The 20029-nt window shown below is 50.0% G+C and overlaps 1 protein-coding gene across 6 annotated transcripts in view; it reads right to left on the reverse strand.

The window, feature by feature from the left end:
- Positions 1 to 1505: 1505 nt before the first annotated feature.
- ptprz1a (protein tyrosine phosphatase receptor type Z1a) overlaps positions 1506 to 20029 on the reverse strand; it is a 51331-nt gene continuing 32807 nt past the window's right edge. For 2 of the 6 annotated variants that reach the window (XM_086209822.1, XM_086209821.1), the window contains exons 12-31: positions 19989 to 20029; positions 17721 to 19905; positions 14955 to 15093; positions 11784 to 11872; positions 11407 to 11492; positions 10594 to 10614; positions 9112 to 9208; positions 7625 to 7707; positions 6318 to 6452; positions 5841 to 5975; positions 5266 to 5432; positions 4976 to 5111; positions 4731 to 4877; positions 4059 to 4152; positions 3590 to 3663; positions 3366 to 3488; positions 3032 to 3187; positions 2774 to 2916; positions 2529 to 2664; positions 1506 to 2374 (exon numbers count right to left, since the gene is read on the reverse strand). In XM_086209822.1, the coding sequence (XP_086065948.1) occupies positions 2231 to 2374; positions 2529 to 2664; positions 2774 to 2916; positions 3032 to 3187; positions 3366 to 3488; positions 3590 to 3663; positions 4059 to 4152; positions 4731 to 4877; positions 4976 to 5111; positions 5266 to 5432; positions 5841 to 5975; positions 6318 to 6452; positions 7625 to 7707; positions 9112 to 9208; positions 10594 to 10614; positions 11407 to 11492; positions 11784 to 11872; positions 14955 to 15093; positions 17721 to 19905; positions 19989 to 20029 (4331 nt within the window). In that variant the 3' untranslated portion in view covers positions 1506 to 2230. The remainder of the gene's footprint in view (positions 2375 to 2528; positions 2665 to 2773; positions 2917 to 3031; positions 3188 to 3365; positions 3489 to 3589; positions 3664 to 4058; positions 4153 to 4730; positions 4878 to 4975; positions 5112 to 5265; positions 5433 to 5840; positions 5976 to 6317; positions 6453 to 7624; positions 7708 to 9111; positions 9209 to 10593; positions 10615 to 11406; positions 11493 to 11783; positions 11873 to 14954; positions 15094 to 17720; positions 19906 to 19988) is intronic. The other 4 variants (XM_086209824.1, XM_086209825.1, XM_086209823.1 and 1 more) reach the window with 4 other exon arrangements.

The raw sequence follows: 20029 nt of genomic DNA on the forward strand, positions 1-20029 counted from the left end.
TGTGTAACAAGCTTTGAACCTGTGGCGCTGGAGTGTGTGTGACATTCTGGACGTCAGCGGGTCGATGCAGTGGTGGGGAAGTTTGGGGTCAGAATCTGGGTTTGAATTAGCAGCTTTTAAACTCCCGACATGAACAAAGTCTGGTTCTCCGGTTCTGTGTTGCTGTTTGTGAGAACAAGTTTTGATAAACAACTTTGCTCTATAAAACTGAAAGGTCACAAAATAAAAAAAAAAATTAAAATTTAAGTCTTGAGCGAAGCTCTGGTTTTGTTCCGTTTGCGTACATTTCTGTTGTCGATGACCAGGTGTGCTCCCTCAGGTCCATCTGGTTCCGGCGGGTCTGTGGTGTCGTTCATTTTTGGGACGGTAAGAAAACGCTGCCATGCACCATTTGGTCGTCATGAAGCTCTCGACAACTTCGCTGCTTTTCTTCTTTGAATCCTTCACTTTTCTCTATGATGACCGTCTGGGTCCCTGCAGTCGTGAACAGTCGCAATCACAGAACCGCCATAGAAACTCAAGAGCAGAGCGGCTGAGCGCGGCGGCGGCGGAGTGAAGAGTTGTCTCTCGCGCCGTCACTTCTCACTCACTCCCAACAGTTGGGCGGTGCTCTGCTCGGAGTCAGCCGGTCTGATCCCGCCCTGACCTCCGCCGAGCCTCGGCTTGGCTCCGCTAAAAGACAGTCGCCGTTTCAGCTTCCACTCAATTAAGGGGCAGCCATGCAAACTAGGCCAGCGAGCCGGGATAATTGGGAAGTAATTATGAAAAGTCAAACATGCAAATGACTGTATGGATATGGGGGCAAGACCATGTCTGGACACTTGACCTATTTTCTGTGCTAAAAATGCACGTTTCTTGCAGAGTCTTAGTCCGGATTAACACACAGGAATCAACTGGAATCCCGGTTCGGTGCAGGGATTAAAGCATGACTCCGTGAAGGGAGAATATATAATCCACAGGTCGGACCCAGTTTTCACCAGACTACGTCCTCCTTTTCTGTTTTTCGTCAGGACCCCTCTCTCCTGTCAGGCCCACAGGGGTGTTTGCCCTGCCTTTGTCTGGATGCGGTGACCTTTGACCTCCTGCTGGTTGTTTGAGGCTGGTGACGGAGCCTCAAGCTGCCGCTGCCGCCGTAAATCGCTCTGGATTAACCAACAACATTGACCTTTGTGGTCTCAAATGTAAAAGCACAGCACTTAGAAAAGTGAGGATGACGTCATCGTGAATCGTACAGAGAAAACTGGTGCCAACCGCGGTAAATCTGAATACGCTCCCTCATAGGCAGGTATTTGTGAAGCAAAATTAAATGACCTTTTTTAATTCCCTGACACTTTCCCAGAATAAAGTCCGATGACTGTTCGTGACCGCAAAAACCGTTAGCCGTTAACCGTTAGCTTTACCGCCTGTTTGTGTACAGGTGAGCAATGACATGTTCCGAACAATCAGAACACACAACGGATTCTCGGTTCTGGGTCCCGTAAGAAAACCCTCCTCCAGGCCGTGTCTTTGGTGTCTTGGACTTCTTTAATCCTCTAGCTAAGAATCCAGCAGTGGTTCACGTCCAGCTAACAACAAACATGTCAGTACCCCATGCATCACGTTTAGTCTGTTACAAAATCCAGAATATAAAAGCATTAATGTTCTCCTACTAAGCAATAAGAATTAAACATTTGAATGCACTAAAGATGGTAAAATATAAAAATCTAAAAGTATAAATAGAAATTTGGTCCATCGAGTTGATTACTATAATATTATTTACATTAGATTATTATTATCATTATTATTCTCATTACGCCAGGCCTTTTTTATTTTTCCATACTGGACTTCAAGAGCTGCTACCGTTGCCGTGGTATTTACAGAGAGCAGTTCAGTGCAGGAGCTCAGTAGAAGACAAGCTAACAAAATATCTCCTTCGATGTAAAAAGATGCAGTATTTTCCCTTTTTTCCCCATTTGGCTCAGTGCCAATAAATACAAAGGTTTTAGGAAAAGTTCATTAGTTGAGTTAAAACATCGGGCGGTTACTTCTAAAAGCTTGTATCAAAGATAAAAGTACAGGATGAAAAATTCCAACGACAAGAAAAAGAAGGCACACATTACAAAACGGCAGGGAGTCCAGCAGAGACAGAATTCACTCAGTGAGTCTGGCAGGAGGAGAGTTCTGTTGGTCCAGGAGGAGGGACAGAGGAACGGTACTCATTCGCAAAAGTTCTTTGTGTTTTTTGGGACGATCACACCAGGGACTCCAGGCTCTCGGCAGCGCTGGCCGTTCCCACCACGATGGTGCCGTTGACTTCAGACGACAGGAGGGTTTTCTTGTCCTCCTGCGTCCCAATGAGACTCAGCATGGCTTTGTACAGGAACTGGAACTGCTCCTGGAAACCACAACGGGCAATCATTACTTTTTTTTTAACGACGTGTCTGTTAACCGTTAAATTATTACGAAGCTCCCGGTATCGTCTGACCGGATGAGCAGAGCTCTCACGGACTGTAGAGTGTCGTCAGCGTACAGTGAGAGAAAAGTCTTACGGCGTCACTGAAGACTCCTGGTCTCATCAGGTTCGTCAGCTTGGCCACCTGGAAGACGTCCACCGAACCTTCGGCCTCCAGCTGGCAGGTCAGAGACAGCAGAGCGCAGAAGGTTCCTGCCGTGACTCCGCCCACACTGGAAGACAATGAAAACCGTCCTCATTTTGCCAACTACACTCACTCGGAACCAGACCGAGACCAGGGAACCTCCTTAAATGTGAATATTCAGAGGGGTCAGGTCGTACTCATCGTGGACCACGGTGGGACCCTCCTTGGAGGCGCTCTCCTCCTTCACCAGGTTGAGCAGCTCAAAGGTGTTGCTGATGGGACTGTCTGGGTTTGGCCAGCGGGGGGCGCTGTAGTGTTTGACCTCCAGAACATAGTCGTCCTGTCCAGGAGGCGGAGCCAGAGCGATGACAGACATTCATTATCATAATTATTATTATGGAATCTTTACATGAGCACCAAGAGCTTTGCTGGGTGAAGGTCCAGGCTGCACTGACCTGCGCTGCTTCCAGCACGTAGTCCTGGACCACCAGCATGTCCTCGTTGGACAGGCAGACGTGGTTCTCGCCCCTCTGGGTGACAGTGAACATCTCATAGCTGATTGGCTGCCCTTTGACAGGCCAAAAGACACATGGCTCCGCCTCCTCCTCCATCTGCCAACACAGGAAGTCAGCTGACCGTTACATCTCAGCCTCATCCAACATCATCGTCGACTGAATCGTCATGTCGTTAACAACACAGAAGATTTGAATACAGACGCAGAGAACAAAGGTGATTAATCACATCAAACTCTGTCCTTAATATCGGACAACCGCTGCTCGCCCCACTTACCGCCGTCCCCGGCAGCGACACTATGACCTTGGCGTTGTGGTCCCAAATCATCCTCCAGAAGTCCTTCACGGTTCCAGGTAAAGGATTCTGGGTAAGGATGAACTCGCTGCTCTGCCTGTAACCCTGCAGCAACAACACCAGGGTTTCAGACGGTTGATGATGTCATCCCTTATTCCTGCCATTCTGATACTGGGCTGACAACTACAAGTCTAGTTTGTTCTTACTGCCACGTAGGATGCGTTGATGTAATCGGATGCTTCTCCCGCAGACGTAGACAGACGCACCCGCGAACGCTCGACTGTGGGAAAACGACACAGACCTCAAATATTTAAAAAGTTTGGTCTCAAGCCGCCTCCTGGATCGGCGTCATCTCACTACGTCATTTAGGGCCGAAAACTACAACCTGACATCTGCTTTAGCTGCAAGTAGCATAAGAGCTGATGCTCCAGTTCATCCAGCACGAGTTGAATTGCATTGTGGGTAATGTAGGTGCCAGCATGTGCATGTGTGACAACTTTTCTGGTTATAAGAAAGTCTCTAGCCCCCAGTGGGAGGGCTTGGATGTCGGGGTTCTTTTCCAGCCTCTGGAAGAGCAACACTACGGTGTAGCGGTCCTCTTTTAGCAACATGCTAACGGACCGTTCCTGGAAGCGCTTCAGCAGTACCGGGTCGGACCAACGTGTCAAAACTCACCAGGAATCAAAGAGCTGCTTCTGTTCTTGCTGTGGTTGCAGTCCTGCAGCGCTGTGGAATATTCACACCGCCTCACTCCAGAGTGACACAGCAGCTGCAACGAGCACCACAACCTCTGTTAGCATCGGAGCTTCTGCTGCGCCGCCAATTGACCTTTAATGACTGGCACAGAGTCCCTGGTACAACCTGTCAATACAGTTTATACTTGAAGAAATGGTTTTCCTGTTTTCATGTATTCTCTTCTTAGTTTTCTGATGGTTTTTTGCTGATTTCTTGCTACTTTTTCACTCATTCTATAATTTCATTATCACTTCCGGGGGGGGGGGGGGTCACTTAATTTAAATTTAAGGATAAAAAATTAAAAAGGGATTTTTTTGCTCCTGGTGATTCATAAATAAATCCTAGAAACTTGAGTCCTCCTTGAAGCACTGATGACTTCAGAAGGTAGCGTTGGGCTCTGCGGGTGACACTGGAGGTTCAGGCTGCTGCTGCCCCTCAAACAGGTGCTGCTCCGCTCAGAACCGGTTCTGCTCTGGTTCACCTAGGATTCCTCTAAGTGATCCTCAGTTTTATAGAAATAAAACTTTGAAACTCTGGAGCCGTCAGGCTTCATTTAAGGAGTGGGAGACTCGCTGTGAAAACTGAGATGGAACCGTTGGACGTTCGACTCACCTTGAACTGTTTGTCCAGCCTGGTCCTCCCACTGGGCCCCGGGGTCAGCAGCTCGTCCACGTACCTGTGCAGGTGAGCGGCCTGCACCTCCGTGTCTCCAGAGAGGATGGCCTCCACCAGGGCGTCGTGGATAAACACGTACTGTTCCTGCGGCGAGGAAGTCAGACAGTTTATATCCTCCTTTAACTTCCTCAGGTCCAAATACGAGTGTGAAATGAGACCTAAGGTGTAGGTTGACCTCTGACCTCTGTCTGCACCAGGTAGTTCCTCTGTGTTCGGATGTGTTTCAGGAAGCCTGTGATGTTGATGGCGCCTTCGTCCCTCATCTGGGTCAGCATGCTGTCCAGCACGATGTAGGTGCCCGTCCGGCCCACGCCGGCGCTGCAGAGACAAAACAGGAGACGGACAAGATGAACCCGGGAAGGAAGCTGAAGCGTCTCATGGCGTCTGAGCGGGTCCATGGGGTTGGTTCCTGCTGTCAGGTCGGTGCAGATGCCCTCAGAGCAGAACCTCCGCCGGTGCCATCAGGTCGTACCTGCAGTGCACCACCACCGGACCCTTGTCGGCGGTTCTGGCTTTGGATGACTTGCGGACGAAGCTGAGCAGCGGCAGCGCGAACTCTGGGACGCCCATGTCGGGCCACTGGGTGTAATGGTACTGGGTCACTGTCCTCTCGTTGCTCCGCCCCTTCTGAGAACCCAGCTGTCAAAGACACACAACAGGAAGTGACTCACTCAGAATCTCATCAGGTCCGACACAAGATGATAAACGCTTGAGTCGTTTTGAGACACAAACGTGCGGCAGTCCGAAGTTTCCTCTCGTTCTTCATGTTCTCAGACAGAAACACAGCAGAACCTTGATCAGACAGAGAACACCTGGCCATTACCTGTCTCGTCACCACCCCGCCCCCCCGGGGCTGCTGCTGCCGGCGCCGCTACTGCTGCCGCTCCTACGCTAGAGATTCTATGACCCCACTGCAGTATTTGCTGCCCAGGTACATGAGTTCTTCTCCACGTGCTACAGAACGCTAAAGTACCTCAGTGTTCTACGTTCTCCTATCAAGGAGAGTGCGGCAGCTGCTTCAGTCACTCTGAGAGTTCATCAGCTGACCTTTTTAACGAGGGTGTTTCTGACCGTGAAGGTCCTCTGAGTGTGGTAGGCCACATCTCGGCTGCTCTTCACCGTCACCAGGATGCTGCCGTACTCCTCCTGCACATCCGACGGCCAGTACTGGTCACACTTCCTCTGAGGAGACATGTGCACACATCAGATCTGCGTGTGTGTGTGTCTGTGTGTGTGTGTGTGTGTGAGCAGAAGAAGAAAGTGAGTACGTTCTAGTTTCAGATATAAAAAAGCTGAATGTCTTTTAGCTGAGATGAGTCTCAGTCTCGCAGCCGTCGATGTCGTTGTTGCTATTTTAGTCAAACTTGGATAAAAGCGGCTAAAATGTATTTGTGTTCTATTTCAGCGAGAGACGATCAGGTTCGACTGATAATGTCTGGCGTTGGCCAGCAGCAACAGGCCGTGTGCTCCAGCACGCTAACGTCTCACTGGCGTGCAGCTCATAGGACTGAAGGTGTCTCTCACTCGTCCTTTCTCCACCAGGTTGGTGATCATGACGATGACGCCAACGTTTTGCTCCCAAATCATCCTCCAGAAGTCGTCGGTGCTGGACCTCAGGGGACCCTGAGCCGCGATGTAGGACCTGGAGGTCGTAAAACCCTGAGGGAAGAAACACGTCCAGGTCAGAGGACAGGAAACTCCCAGCCGCTTCAAAGGAACTCGGCAGGTTTCTTTCACATGTAAACAGTCAGAAACAGACGATCCTCCTCGGTTGTGATTCCTGAACATCAAAATCAGGGGAAATGAATTCAACGAACATGAGCCTAACAATGAAGTCCTGAGAACAATCTGGACCAACGTGTTGACGTGAGGCGTCGCGCTGGACGTGGAACCTGCAGCACTTTGTTGGGTGAAGCTTTTCCGTGGCTGCAAAACCGCAACCCCCTGAGCCACAAGTGAACGTCATGTGACGACACACTGATCGGTTGTAGGCGGCGGTGTGCGGCTCAGGAGAGGCCGTAACAGCCGAATGCGACAGCGCTACGTGGTCATCCTTGCATCAACCGCCGCAGCTAAAAGTCTCCAGATGCAGGAGAACAACCTGCGCCGCAGCGTCGGGCTCGGTCTGAGCGCAGCCTTGTTAGAGCCTGATATCATTACAGCCCAATTCTTGGGTTGAGCAATGACCTTTGACCTCTAAATCTCATCATTTCAACCTCAAAAAAATAATTAGAATTTCCCTCCAAGTGTACTGCAGCACCCCCCCAAAAACACAGGACTTCGAGTTCACCTGCAGCTCTTCACTCAGAGACGCTCATTCATGTGGGTGTCGAACAAATAAAACAGATGATTTAGTTTAACTGAAATGATTTGGTTTAGTTAAGACTGACAGGGAGGCCAGCGTTCAATCGCTCGCTTTAATAGCTTCACAGCCTTCACATGATTGACAGCGTGAAGGCACATTAATACAGTCAGGCTCAGACAAAAGTGCGCGCTGCTCAAGAGATCTTCAATGTGCTTTTTGTCCACGTTGGTAACCTGTGCGTCGGCTCTCCAGCGAGGCCGTGACTTCCTCCAGGGTTTTGTGTCGCCTCTTTGCTTTGACAGCGGCGAGGAGCTCACTGACAACAGCGCGGCTCATGAAAAGGTTTGGAAACATGCAGAGTGGGAGCGGCGTGACTTTGGTTTGGGGGGGGGGTGCTTCTGAGAATAAAAATTAGGTTGTTTTTTTTGTTGTTTTTTTTTGAACAGACTGAATGCAGATGAGCGAGTGGTGGTGAGGACGAAGGCCTCAGGCTGCACTGAAAGCTCCTGGAGGAAACGCCGCTTACATCCACGTAGTTGGCGTTGATGTAATCTCTCGTCTTCCCGTCTTTGTCAGCCTGCGGCGAGAGTCGCACTCGGCTGTGGTCATCTGAGGGTTAGAAACAGAGGAAGTGATCAGATCAACCTGTGTGACCTGGAGCAAGACGGTAGGAGAATACAGTCTGGAGGGAGACATCCAGTGATTCATCCGGCCTCTCTGGATCCTGGACTCACCCAGGGTCCAGAGAGGCTGGATTCAGACCATGGTGGGACAGGGGCCTGACAGCACCCTGAGCCATAAAGGGTTAAGGAGAGTTACAAAAAGAATTCAGACTAGAAAACAAAAACTAAAAGATTACGATAAAAGAATCGAACCAACATTGTCCAGAGAGGGCAGTACAGCGAGAGATATTCTGACCGAAGCCTATTGAAGAGTAGAAAAAGAATCTCTCAAATTTATCAAGGCCTTCAGCAACAGAATGGGATCAACACAGGATACATCAAAGCAAATGGGACGAAGACCTGAACACAGAATCAACGGAGGAGGATCGGCGTTCTGTGTGGCGCGCACAGCGTTCATCCACCAGCTCTAAGAAGTGGAGAACATTTGGCTGGGCTCATGGCCGCCCTGATGAGGAGCAAATTCTGTCACTCCCAAGAACAGAGCTGGAGGGAACATGAAGGCCACTCCCATTTCCTCTGGCGATGCCCCACAACTCAGACTTTTGGGGGTAATGTATGTGCGACGGTGGGAGAGACGCTGGGTTACACCACTCCCAACAATGTGACCAGCCTCAGTTTGTGTGTCTTACATGAAAATCTCATGTAAAATACTGTTGATGGCTTGTAAAAATGTTGGAACAAGATGCTGGTATGAAACCCAGTCTCCAAGCAGGAACCAGCGGATGGACAAAGTGAAGAGGAGCACCCTCTCCCAGGAAATGGGAGAAATGGGCCGCCGTCATCCAAAGCACTGAGGACGCCACACGTGAACAAGCAAAGACACTGGACAGTAAATACGGGACCACCAGCTGAGGAGCCCCCATGTTTCCGTCTGTGTTTTTGTTTCATTTCCTGGGCAGCTTCTTGTCTGCTTGTTCTCTTTCAAACGGAAAATACGAAATAAAAGTATCAAAAAAACCCGTCTGATCTAAGGAGACGTTGCCGCGCCGTAACTGCGTCTGTAACGTTACCGATTAGCAGTGAAATGGCATAAATTGATGCTAATAACCGTTAGAGAGGTTGAGAGGAACCCAGACTCGAAGTTCGCCGTGTGTTTCTCTTCTTCGTATCGTCGGCGCCTGAAGCAACGACATCGTCACGGTCGCTTGTGTTCTGAATGAATTTGTTCTTCGTCGCGGCGACAAGCCTTTCATTGTTAAACCGCTTGTTTTCTGACTGGAGTTTGGCTTGGCTGGTTAAAAAAACGGCTCTCAGTCGGCTGGTATTTATCAGGCTCAGAAAGCGCTCTGATGCATTTAACAGAATGAAGGCGGTGGTTCGTGGAACTCACATGCCAGGATGTTGCTGTATCTGTTTTTAGTCTTGTTGTCCGGATGGTTGGAGCTGTCGGTGGTCAACGCCATGTCCACGGTGCACGCCTGCACCTCCTAAACACACACAAAGTTTAACCACCAAAGTGTCAGTGGTTAAAGGAACCGACAACGTTTGGGAAAGTGTCTTATTGTCCATCAGAGACAAGACATGAAGACAGAGTCCCTTATCCAGGGAGACCCACGCTAGTTAGCTTAGCCCAATGGCTGGTAGTGGGTGGGGAGTGTTAGCATCAGCTAGCTCAGGTCCAGGCTAGTTAGCTTAGCCAAATGGCTGGTAGTGGGTGGGAAGTGTTAGCATCAGCTAGCTCACGTCCAGGATGCTAGTTTGCTTAGCCCAATGGCTGGTGGTGGGTGGGGAGTGTTAGCATCAGCAAGCTCAGGTCCAGGCTAGTTAGCTTAGCCTAATGGCTGGTAGTGGGTGGGAAGTGTTAGCATCAGCTAGCTCACGTCCAGGATGCTAGTTTGCTTAGCCCAATGGCTGGTGGTGGGTGGGGAGTGTTAGCATCAGCTAGCTCAGGTCCAGGCTAGTTAGCTTAGCCAAATGGCTGGTAGTGGGTGGGAAGTGTTAGCATCAGCTAGCTCAGGTCCAGGATGCTAGTTTGCTTAGCCCAATGGCTGGTGGTGGGTGGGGAGTGTTAGCATCAGCAAGCTCAGGTCCAGGCTAGTTTGCTTAGCCCAATGTCTGGTAGTGGGTGGAAGTGTTAGCATCAGCTAGCTCAGGTCCAAGCTAGTTAGCTTAGCCCAATTGCTGGTAGTGGGTGGGAAGTGTTAGCATCAGCTAGCTCAGGTCCAGGATGCTGATGTGTCCAGCAGGAACCCTCCTCATCATCATCATCATCAGTAGCAGCAGTCGCTCTTCTAGTCCTCAACAAACCTTTGGTTCTGTTGACCCAAGTTCCAGTGGAGCTTTGGAGGTGCTGCGTCAAATCACTGCTCCCAGTCAGGAAAGTAGTTCCGGCTACGTGTCTGATTCTACCACTACAACGTCTCCTCGTGTTAAACTGGTATTCATCACCAAGGTTACACACAACCCTCCTGATATTAATGCAGGCAGAGACGGAGCTACGCTAACACTTCCCACCCACTACCAGTCACTGTGCTAAGCTAACTAGCCTGGGTCTCAGCTTCCTGGAGGAGGGGCTCTGTCTTCTTGTCCGTCTCTGGGGACGATGAACAACAAGGGTGTGTTTCTTAGAAGAAATATTTCAAACTTGGGAGACCAAGACCACGTTTATGAATTCACTTGTAATTATTTTTTAATCACCCATTAAACTAACAAATAATAATTTATTTTCTAATTCTAAAGTTTCTGCTTTATGTGTATGAAATAAAGATGAAGGGACGTGAGTGCGACACACGAGCACAGAAACACCCCAACACAAACACAGCTTGTTGTGCGACAGCGTCTGTCAGAGGGGGTTGGGGGGGGGGTGTCTTACCTCATAACTCTCCTTCAGTATCTAACGGCGAGGGTGAGGGAGCAGCAGGCAGCCAGGACGTTTCCGTGACAACAACAGTCAACCAAAGAGGTACAAAAAGACAAATTACAAGACGACACACAAGAACAAGTTCATGCTGCCACCGACATGTGGAGGCAAATCTGCTCCGACAAGAACGACATAACTTCAGATTATTCAGTTTGGGATTAACGCCGCTTCACGCCGCACTGCGGGTGTTTCGGCCCGTTCTGTTATATTATTGCTGTTTTCTCTCTTGACTTTTATGCCATTATGATATCACTATCATAATAATTACCTTCCCTGGTTTTCTTAATTAGTAAAATAAGTTTTTGTGTCTTTCTGATGAATTTTCATGAAAAAAGCCTTTTCCCCATTCAGTTGTCGTAATTATTTCATGAAGACAGCACCAACGATTTTTTCTCCATGAAAATTTATCTCATTAATTCAGAAAAACTGATTTCTTTTCTATAGTGGATGACATATACTTAGTTTTTCCTTATTTATATTCGGAACTTCTGGACTGATTGATTCTTCTGCGATTCTTGGTGGTGATTCTTTCCGTCGTTTCAGAGCGAAACTCCGTGTTTCTGTCTGAAGGTCGACGGGCGGAAGACAAACCTCCCCTCACATTTAAATGATGGTTATTATAATTCAGGCGGTTTCTGAGTCGAGGTGTCACAGCGTCACAGGTCGACATGCAGCAGGCGACACGACAAACATCAACGCAAAAATGTCACTGACGTTGACAGGAGCTGCACGAGAGAAACAGGAGAAGAAGAAAAGTCTTCGTACCTCGAACTCCCGCTGGAAGCCCTGAGTGGCGTGCAGCTCGGCCACGTGCCTGACAAACTCCTTCAGGGGAAACGCCGGCTGCTCGTCTGGAACACGGACAGGAAACTTGTTTTCTATTGTTGCACTCGTTTGTTTGGTCAATTTTATGACCTTTGAGGAAAGTGAGGCCAAGTTTAAGAAGTAGAAACAGCTGGAAACATCAGGACAGACTAAGACTGAAGAGTTTCAGGAAGAATGTGCGGCGTTCCCAGGAACGTGGACGGATAATTTAGTAACAAGAAGTAATACAAAGCTGTCTGGGGTGTGACAGACTACAAACGTTCAGGGTCAGAGTTGAGGTGGTCAGGGGTCCGCACAGGTAGAGAAAAGTGTGTTACCAGGGGGTGAAGCGGCGGTGAAGGGCGCGGCGATGACCCGGGGGGAAGAACTCTCCTCCACGTAGAAGTGAGCCGTCTGAAAACACAACCTTTGAACACAACGGCAACGTTTCAGAACAAAAAAGGCAAGTTTGAGACTCAATGAAAGGAAAAAGGTTGAGTTATTGCCGTCTGAACTCAGCTTCAACATATAAATGAGACGGTTCAACGTTCACGCTCGGAGCGCAACCGCGATCAGCACGTTAGCCGGGCTCACGCCAGCCCAGATTTTGGTACGTAATCTTCCCCAAAACACAGGAAAAAAAAGATGTTCTGTTAATCCTGGACACGTTTTTAAAGAGATGAGACGGCCTCTGATGAACCGGTGCTGTCTGGGCCAAAAATGGGCATCAGGGATTATCACAACAACAGAAAGACACACAAACGCTTCAGCCTGAGATTAAAACCCTGCAGCGGCCGAGTGCTGCTGCCTCAGCTGGAAGGGTTTCATTCATCGCGTCTCTGTGAAAACTTGTTTCCTTGATTTTGTTTCCAGTTGAAGCTCAAACTGACGGCGGATGCTTGAGAAGCCGCTGAATATTCACACACTCAATATTCACGCTTTTGACTTTCAGAACCCCGAACCAACATTTAAGTGCCTGGACAGAAATGATTCAGGTTTGGTCAATAAAGTGAAGTTTCTGTCACACAGAAATCGCACAGTTTTGCGAGTCTTCGTTGTCGATGCTGGGCTCTGCTGCTGGCGGTGGTTCGTGCTGGTGCTGCTCTTTCAGAGACTCTCAGACTTTCTGCACCAAGCCTGCCTTTGATGAAGGAATGAAGGGAACACGCAACTTTCATCTTTGCGACCAAACACATTCGTGAAGTCGTCCGCTGTTTGGTCCGAACTGCGACGCGCTGGCAAAGAATCATGGGAATGTTTCTGTTGCTGCGTTTCTGCGTGCTGTTCGCTTCCTCCTCCACTCACAAGCAGGTTGGAAACTTGAGAAGTAAAACCTCCTCCAACTGTTTGACCTCAAATGCACAGCAGCAGAGTCCAAATGAGCACCGAGGGAACAAGGACACGACAGCAGGATTAGAGCCGTTTGGCCTCCTCGACTCGCCCTACAAGGCGCTGACACGATTCCTTCTGTCTGACATAATCAGGCGGATGTCCTTTTCTACCCCCCGACCCCCCCGGACCCTCGGCTGCAGCGGGGAGACATCCTCCACCGGGGATTAATCCCGCTGCTCCTCAGATTATTACCAGTGTAGCACTGCTCAATCTTGGAGGTACAACAACAGCCAGAGAGCTGAACATGAACAATAAGCTGCAACTCCAGCGCGGCAAATGAGAAACGTGAAAATACGACTCCAAATGTTTACGCGCCACTCGACAATGTGCCCTTGATTGGATTTCAGAAGTTGGTTATTTCACGGTCTGACGAGCCAGTGGGTTTTTTTCATACCGCGCAGCAAAAAATATTTTCAACACAAGAGGAAGAGAAACTTTTAGGTTTAGTCCTGAATAGAAATACAGGATTTTTTTTTTGGCGCCACATCAACTATGTCAAACATCTTAACAACAGAAAAACAACATCGCTCAAGGTCACAGAGAATCAAAAACAGAGTGGCTTTACAAGCATCGAGCCGCGTGAAACCCGTCATTCACTCACAACGGGCATTGTCAGCCTCTCTCTCTCTCTCACACAAATAAAAACACTCAGCACAATGTCAGAGCTGGATTGAGCTCGTGTTCGAAGAGATTAAGCTTCACACACAGATAAAAGACCCCCCAACACACACACACACACACACACACACACACACACACACACACACACACACACACAAACACACACACACACACACACAACTATATGAGATATGATAGGGTTGAAGGGCAGGGCAGAGGTGTGTGTGTGTGTGTGTGTGTGTGTGAAATTCTGTAAGGGCAGCTGTGCTCGAGTTACTCCAGCCTGAACACCTGGTTGATAACAAGTTCAGCATCATGACTGTGACATACTAGAGCAGCGCAGGAACCAGTACTCGTTCTCAGTGTTGAACCGGTTTACCAGTTCAACTCACTAGTTCAGTTTAAGAGGCCTGGTAAACAATGATAAGAGGCCTGGTAAACAATGGTGAAAGTCTGGTTAACAGTGTTAGAGGTCTTTTTAACAGTTGTAGAGGTTTGGTTAATGATGGATGAGATCTGGTTAATGGTTGAGGACTAGTTAATGGTGGAGGAGGTCTGGTTAATGGTGGAGGAGGTCTGGTTAATGGTGGAGGAGGACTGGTTAATGGTGGAGGAGGACTGGTTAATGATGGAGGAGGTCTGGTTAATGGTAGAGGAGGACTGGTTAGTGGTGGAGGAGATCTGGTTAATAGTGGAGGAGGACTGGTTAGTGGTGGGGGAGGACTAGTTAGTGGAGGAGGAGGACTGGTTAATAGTGGAGGAGGACTGGTTAGTGGTGGAGGAGGACTGGTTAATGTTGTGGAGGACTGGTTAATAGTGGAGGAGGACTGGTTAGTGGTGGAGGAGGACTGGTTAATGGTTGAGGACTGGTTAATGTTGGTGGAGGACTGGTTAGTGGTGGAGGAGGACTGGTTAATGTTGGTGGAGGAGGACTGGTTAGTGGTGGAGGAGGACTGGTTAGTGGAGGAGGAGGACTGGTTAATGTTGGTGGAGGAGGACTGGTTAGTGGTGGAGGAGGACTGGTTAATGTTGGTGGAGGAGGACTAGTTAGTGGAGGAGGAGGACTGGTTAATAGTGGAGGAGGACTGGTTAGTGGTGGAGGAGGACTGGTTAATGTTGGTGGAGGACTGGTTAATAGTGGAGGAGGACTGGTTAGTGGTGGAGGAGGACTGGTTAATGGTTGAGGACTGGTTAATGTTGGTGGAGGACTGGTTAGTGGTGGAGGAGGACTGGTTAGTGGTGGAGGAGGACTGGTTAATGTTGGTGGAGGAGTACTGGTTAGTGGTGGAGGAGGACTGGTTAATGTTGGTGGAGGACTTGTCTATTCAACATCAGGCTCACACGCCTCCTCTGCGTCTGCTGTGTGTAAACAGGTTAAGTGCTGACATGGATAAGAGGATCGTGTCAGTGACGTCTCTGTCCCCTGGAGAGGACATCTGCTGCCCTCCAGTGGCCAGAACTACCAACTGACTGCAGCTTCAAGCACACCAACTGACCTCCAGTAGATGAGGATGCTGATGAGGACGATGAGGCCGAGGATGGTGAGGGTGGAGATGACGGCCAGAGGAACCACAGCCTTCCTCTCTCTCTCCCGGATGGAACCGACCCGCGACTCGTGGCTGCTGTTGCTGGCATCTGGAGGGAGACGAAAGGAACAGAAGTGATAGATTTACACTCCAGGGAGATGAGAACCAAATCCTCAGAACAAAGTTTTGGGTCGCTCCCTGACAGCCTTCCCTCCCTGCTTCCAAAGAAAACGTTTCCTGGGACTTTTGCTCCCTCGAAGCTAGAACGTGTTTGTTAACCAACCAGAGAACTTTGGGATGTCCTGCTTGTTCTTCCCAGCTTTATTTTCTTATACTGGAGAAGATGAGGCTCCTGCTGTAGGAGGGAACTTTTCCCTCTCATCACGGAAAGAAGCTTGGAGAAACATCACATTAATTCTTGAGACCTTTGTGAGGTTGTTTCTCCTGTGACTGTTCTGATGGAGGCGCTTGGTGACGTGTCATCAGACGACTCTCGAGCGAATGTTGTCTTGTGTAATCAAACCACACTTAACTCTCTTCAATTCATCAAAATTAATACATTTTCCTCCAAGACCCTACTACTTAGTATGATGTACTTGTATGCTGTAAGTTCAAGTCCAGTCCTTTTTTATACTTGATATTTCCGATAAGAAAGACTGGAGGTGTTCACAGACCAAACAAGTACAAGAACCAGCAAATGTTGCAGTAATAATAATATCTGAAGGGTACTAAGTGTCTGTCATCCATGCAAGAACGTGTTAGTGACTAAAATGTTGATACTCACTCGTAATTCAAAAGTTCTCTGAACAAGTATTTGAAAACAATAATCACTGCATGTAAGATGCAGGACAACGAGAGCGTTTCCCCGGAAGGCGACTGTCCCACCGCTGTGATGCCACATCGCAATGGTTAACGTGACGCACTTCTTTGGTTCCTCAAGTTTCATACACGTGCTTGGACGTGAAGCTCTGGTTTCTACGTCTGGTGTTTTTAACCTCCCTGAGAGTCCGGAGAGTTGAACGCCGGCGTGGTCGGGAGGCTCGCAGGGACTCAGGTTTACGCCACCGTCCCTGCTGCCTCCTGCCTGCACAGCAGCCCGGCCTCCTTCAACCGGGCGCAGAGATGAAATGCTGTCTGACCTTTAAACATCTACTTCTGCGAGACGTGTCAACCGCATTCACATTCCAGCACTGGAAACTGTGCAGCACATTCAGCCGCTGCAGCGGCAGCACAAAGCTCGTCACAATCAAACAACCTGCTAAACCACTTGAACCACAACAGTTCCCCATCAGAAGTCCATCACAGGTCGCTCCCGAGCGGCGCCGGAGACAATCAAGCAGCATAATTCTATGTTTGAATAACATCAAATGAAACCCTGACCTCCTTCAGGAAGTTCTGCCTTTATCGTCTCATAATCAGCACTACCAAGTAACCTTGACGGAACGTTCCTCTCCAGCGTGAACTGACTCGGTTCAGCTGTCAGTGGGTGGGGGTCAACCTGCAGACGAGTTCCTAAGGACCCTGTTGTTACTCAAGTCCTGTTCACTCAACGCCATCTTTGCCTGCGTTGAAAAAAAAACAACACGCGGAACACACTCCTAATAATGAGGATGATGATGGGTAAAGACAGAAATGGATCTGAGAGGAGGAGGAGGAGGTCCGACTGCAGGAACACTGGGACTCAGAACCAAGGTTCCACTGCAAAGATGTAGAACTCAGAGTTCTGTAGCCGGCTGTTCATCAGGTTCAGCCTTGGTTTTAGCTCATTAAGTACCAATTCTGACTCCTTCCCCAAGCCTGAAATACTACATTTGAGCAGTATTTTACAAAACAAGCTGCTGCAGTGGGAAGAGTAGAGGGAGTATTTGGGCCGGAGCCCTGGAGTTAGAACTCGTTCTCTCAACAGAATTCATCTGTGGACACAAAATCAATCATTTTATTACCATTGTTACATTATCATTAGCACTACTGTGTATAACTGAGCTAATGATAATGTAATAATGTTAAGAACTCGACAGCTCCATGAAATGGAAAGTGTGTAGTCGCCAATTAAACTTCTGAGGAGCTTTGCTGCCCTCTAGTGGTTAGAACAGGCTGCTACGCCGTTTTAATAAACCACTGTCTTACTTAGATCTGGAGGCAGTCGGCCTCCAGGCTTCCTCCTGCCGATGTCTCACAGCTGTCGCCAGCAGAGCTTCATCTCAGTGTCCTCTAATGCCTTCGTAGATTTAATCAAACATTTTTCAACTCTAAAATGATCCATTGAAATAATTCATGATATCTTCTTTTATTTTGAACAGTCAAAAACCTACGAGCGCTGAACCTCGGATGAAACACGCGGTCAAAAACACTGCGAATAAATCTGGACGATGTCGATGAATGAAGCAGATCCACCAGGACACGTGATCATGAAGTCACAAATCAAGGGACCCATGTGAGCGGGACCGCCACACGTCTGCACCCCAGCGACTCTACACCGACGTTTGGGTGAGGGATGAAGAACGAGAAGACGATGATGATGGTGGTGATGATGAGTGAACCGACGAGCTCCTGAAGGTGACAGGACCTTTAACCGCACATTCTCCGCACGGATTCTCTCACTTTCCCTTCACCACAAAATGATGCGGTTTTGCAGCAAACAGATGTTGCTCAGGTGATTATTCATCTCTCAGGTGTCCAGAACTCTTCCTGACTCCTCGCCACTTGGCAGTTTCCCCCGAGCGGGCGGGTTTTTACCTGCGACCGGCTCCTCTTCCTCCGACTCTCTCTCCGTGCGCTCAGAGATACTGAAGTCCGAAGACGTCTCGTTGTCGTACAGGCTGTCCCCCTGCCCCGAGCCGCTCTCCTCCTCCCCGCCCAACGACCAGGGCGGAGCTGAGGCCAGCACAGGTACGCTCGGGTTAGCTGTGCTTCCTAGCTCTGATGTCATGGCGCTGCCGCTCTCACTTTCAAAATAGAACGCAGAGGAGCGATCATCCAAATCGTCCGGTGCCTGGCTGGACTCTGAGGTGGTGGACAGGGGGACGGTGTGAGTGGGTGGATTAGGGAGCGCGTTCTCCCCGGAGGCTGAGGTCTGAACCCTGTCCCACTCCTGATCTACGCCCTCCTGGGAGTCAGGGGACTGGGCCGAGCCTGAGGCGCCACTAGTGTCTAACACCTGCCCTTCTGAGGTGGACGTGAGCGGGGAGGTTGTAGGGGAGGAGGGGAGAAGAGGGATTTGGGGGTTCCCATCTGCCGCTGAGAACCGAGGAGCCCCGCTGCCAGACGCTGTGGCTGCAACAGAAATGGGCAGGTCACTATGGGTGGCGTGGAGGAAATAGGAGGACGATGAAGGAGTGACAGCACTACGAGAGAGGAGAGGGGGGTCTAAGGAGAGACCGTCAGAGCCCGCCACAGACAGAGAGACACCAGAGGCCGGAGGGAGGCCCACACTAGAGTAGATGTCGGAGCTAGAAGAATCCCAGGCGGAGGACGGCAGCGGCACATGAGGAGAGACATGCAACCAGGACGAGGATGCCGACGGCTCCAGGGAACAGCCGCACATGGCGTCTACGTCGCTCGCTAATGAGAGACCGTCACCGCTGCCCTCAGGGACAAAAGAGTCTATTTGACTTCCGGTTAAGTCCTCAAATGCATTTGGGAAAGATGGCGTTAAGTCTGGAGTTGCTCCAGAATGGGGGACGTCACTAGAGAGGAGGACTGAAGGCTGGAGGGTGGCGGCGAGAGACGATGCATCCCAGAGAGACTCCAGCAACTCAGCGACGACGGCGGTGCCAGACTGATCCGGCATTTTGTGAAGTGGAGGAGTGTTGCTAAACCCTGAGGGGTCACCTGAAAACCCAGACGCTAAATCACCGCCGCTATCATTATCATCGAACCCAACACCAGGGAAGACGGCGTCCATCTCCCAGCCAGACAGGGGGTGAGAGGGGTGAGGCAGGGTGGAGGCGGGGAGGGTTGGAGAAGAAGCTGGGTCTTTGCTAGACAGGAGCGCAGTAGCGGCATGCTGGGAGTCCGAGGCAGAGGCAGACAACACAGGCCGGAGCGAGGAGGGAGGGTCATGCAGGCAGGTGGAGGGGGCGACGCCGGGGTCCGCAGTGTCACACAGAGGGGAGGAGGTGAAGGAGGAGGAAGAGGAGGAGGGGAGGACAGAGGGGCGCTCACCGTTGGACAGCGGCTGTGTGGTCTGCAAGAGAACGCCACCCAGCCGGACTGAGGTCTTTGTAGATGAAAAATGTGGCATGCTGGGAGTTGTGGGCCTACGTGGAAATGCGGCTCCGGAGAGGGAGGTAAGGATCACGGGGAGACCTCCCGCCGCATCAGTGGTCACGTCCTTGGGTCGGGCCGGCCCTCCGTCACTCTTAGCTGGGATGATGGATGATGATGTGCTGCTCGTGTCGCCAGGACGAGACGCCGCGGTGGTCGTGGTGCTGCTGCGGGACCAAGTACTCTTTCCACCTTTTGTCTTTGTACTCGCAGTGGTGGTGCTGACTTCAGCTTTGGCTTTTTTACCGCTGACGCCACCGTAAGTCTTTGCATCAGAGTGCAAAGTATTTGTTGTAGCAGGAGTCGTAGTTGCAGTCGTAGTAATCACCGTCCTGGTTGTTGAGGTGATGTAAAAAACTGCATTGTCAGCAACTCCTCTGATTTCTGGAGGCAGAGTGACCTCCTGTGGAGGAGTGGAAGTACTGCGTGGTGACGCCCCGCCAGGGCGGTTTAAAACCTGTCCTAACTGAGTGGATCCGTCTGTAGGGTCGACATCAGTTCTACTCTGATCCGCCGTTGTGGTCCGGACAGTAGGAGGAGGTAAGACAGGTGAACCGGCAGGTGTGGTCCCCGGGGGGTTTGTAGGAATCCACGACAGATCAACATCCTCAGTTTGGGCACCTTCGTTCCAGGTCAGATCCGGTTCATAGACGCCCTGGCGGCGAGGGGAAGGGTGGACAGTTAAACAGGGAGCGTTAGAGACGCACGCAGGGTTTGAGGGATGATGAAGGTTCTTACCTCATCGTCAAACTCTTCTGAATCAGCGCCAGGGGAGTTTT

This window comes from Aulostomus chinensis, chromosome 7 (genome assembly GCF_037954235.1).
Source record: "Aulostomus chinensis isolate RoL2024-O1b breed Wild chromosome 7, RoL_Achi_v1.0, whole genome shotgun sequence".
NCBI classification, from domain to species: domain Eukaryota; kingdom Metazoa; phylum Chordata; class Actinopteri; order Syngnathiformes; family Aulostomidae; genus Aulostomus; species Aulostomus chinensis.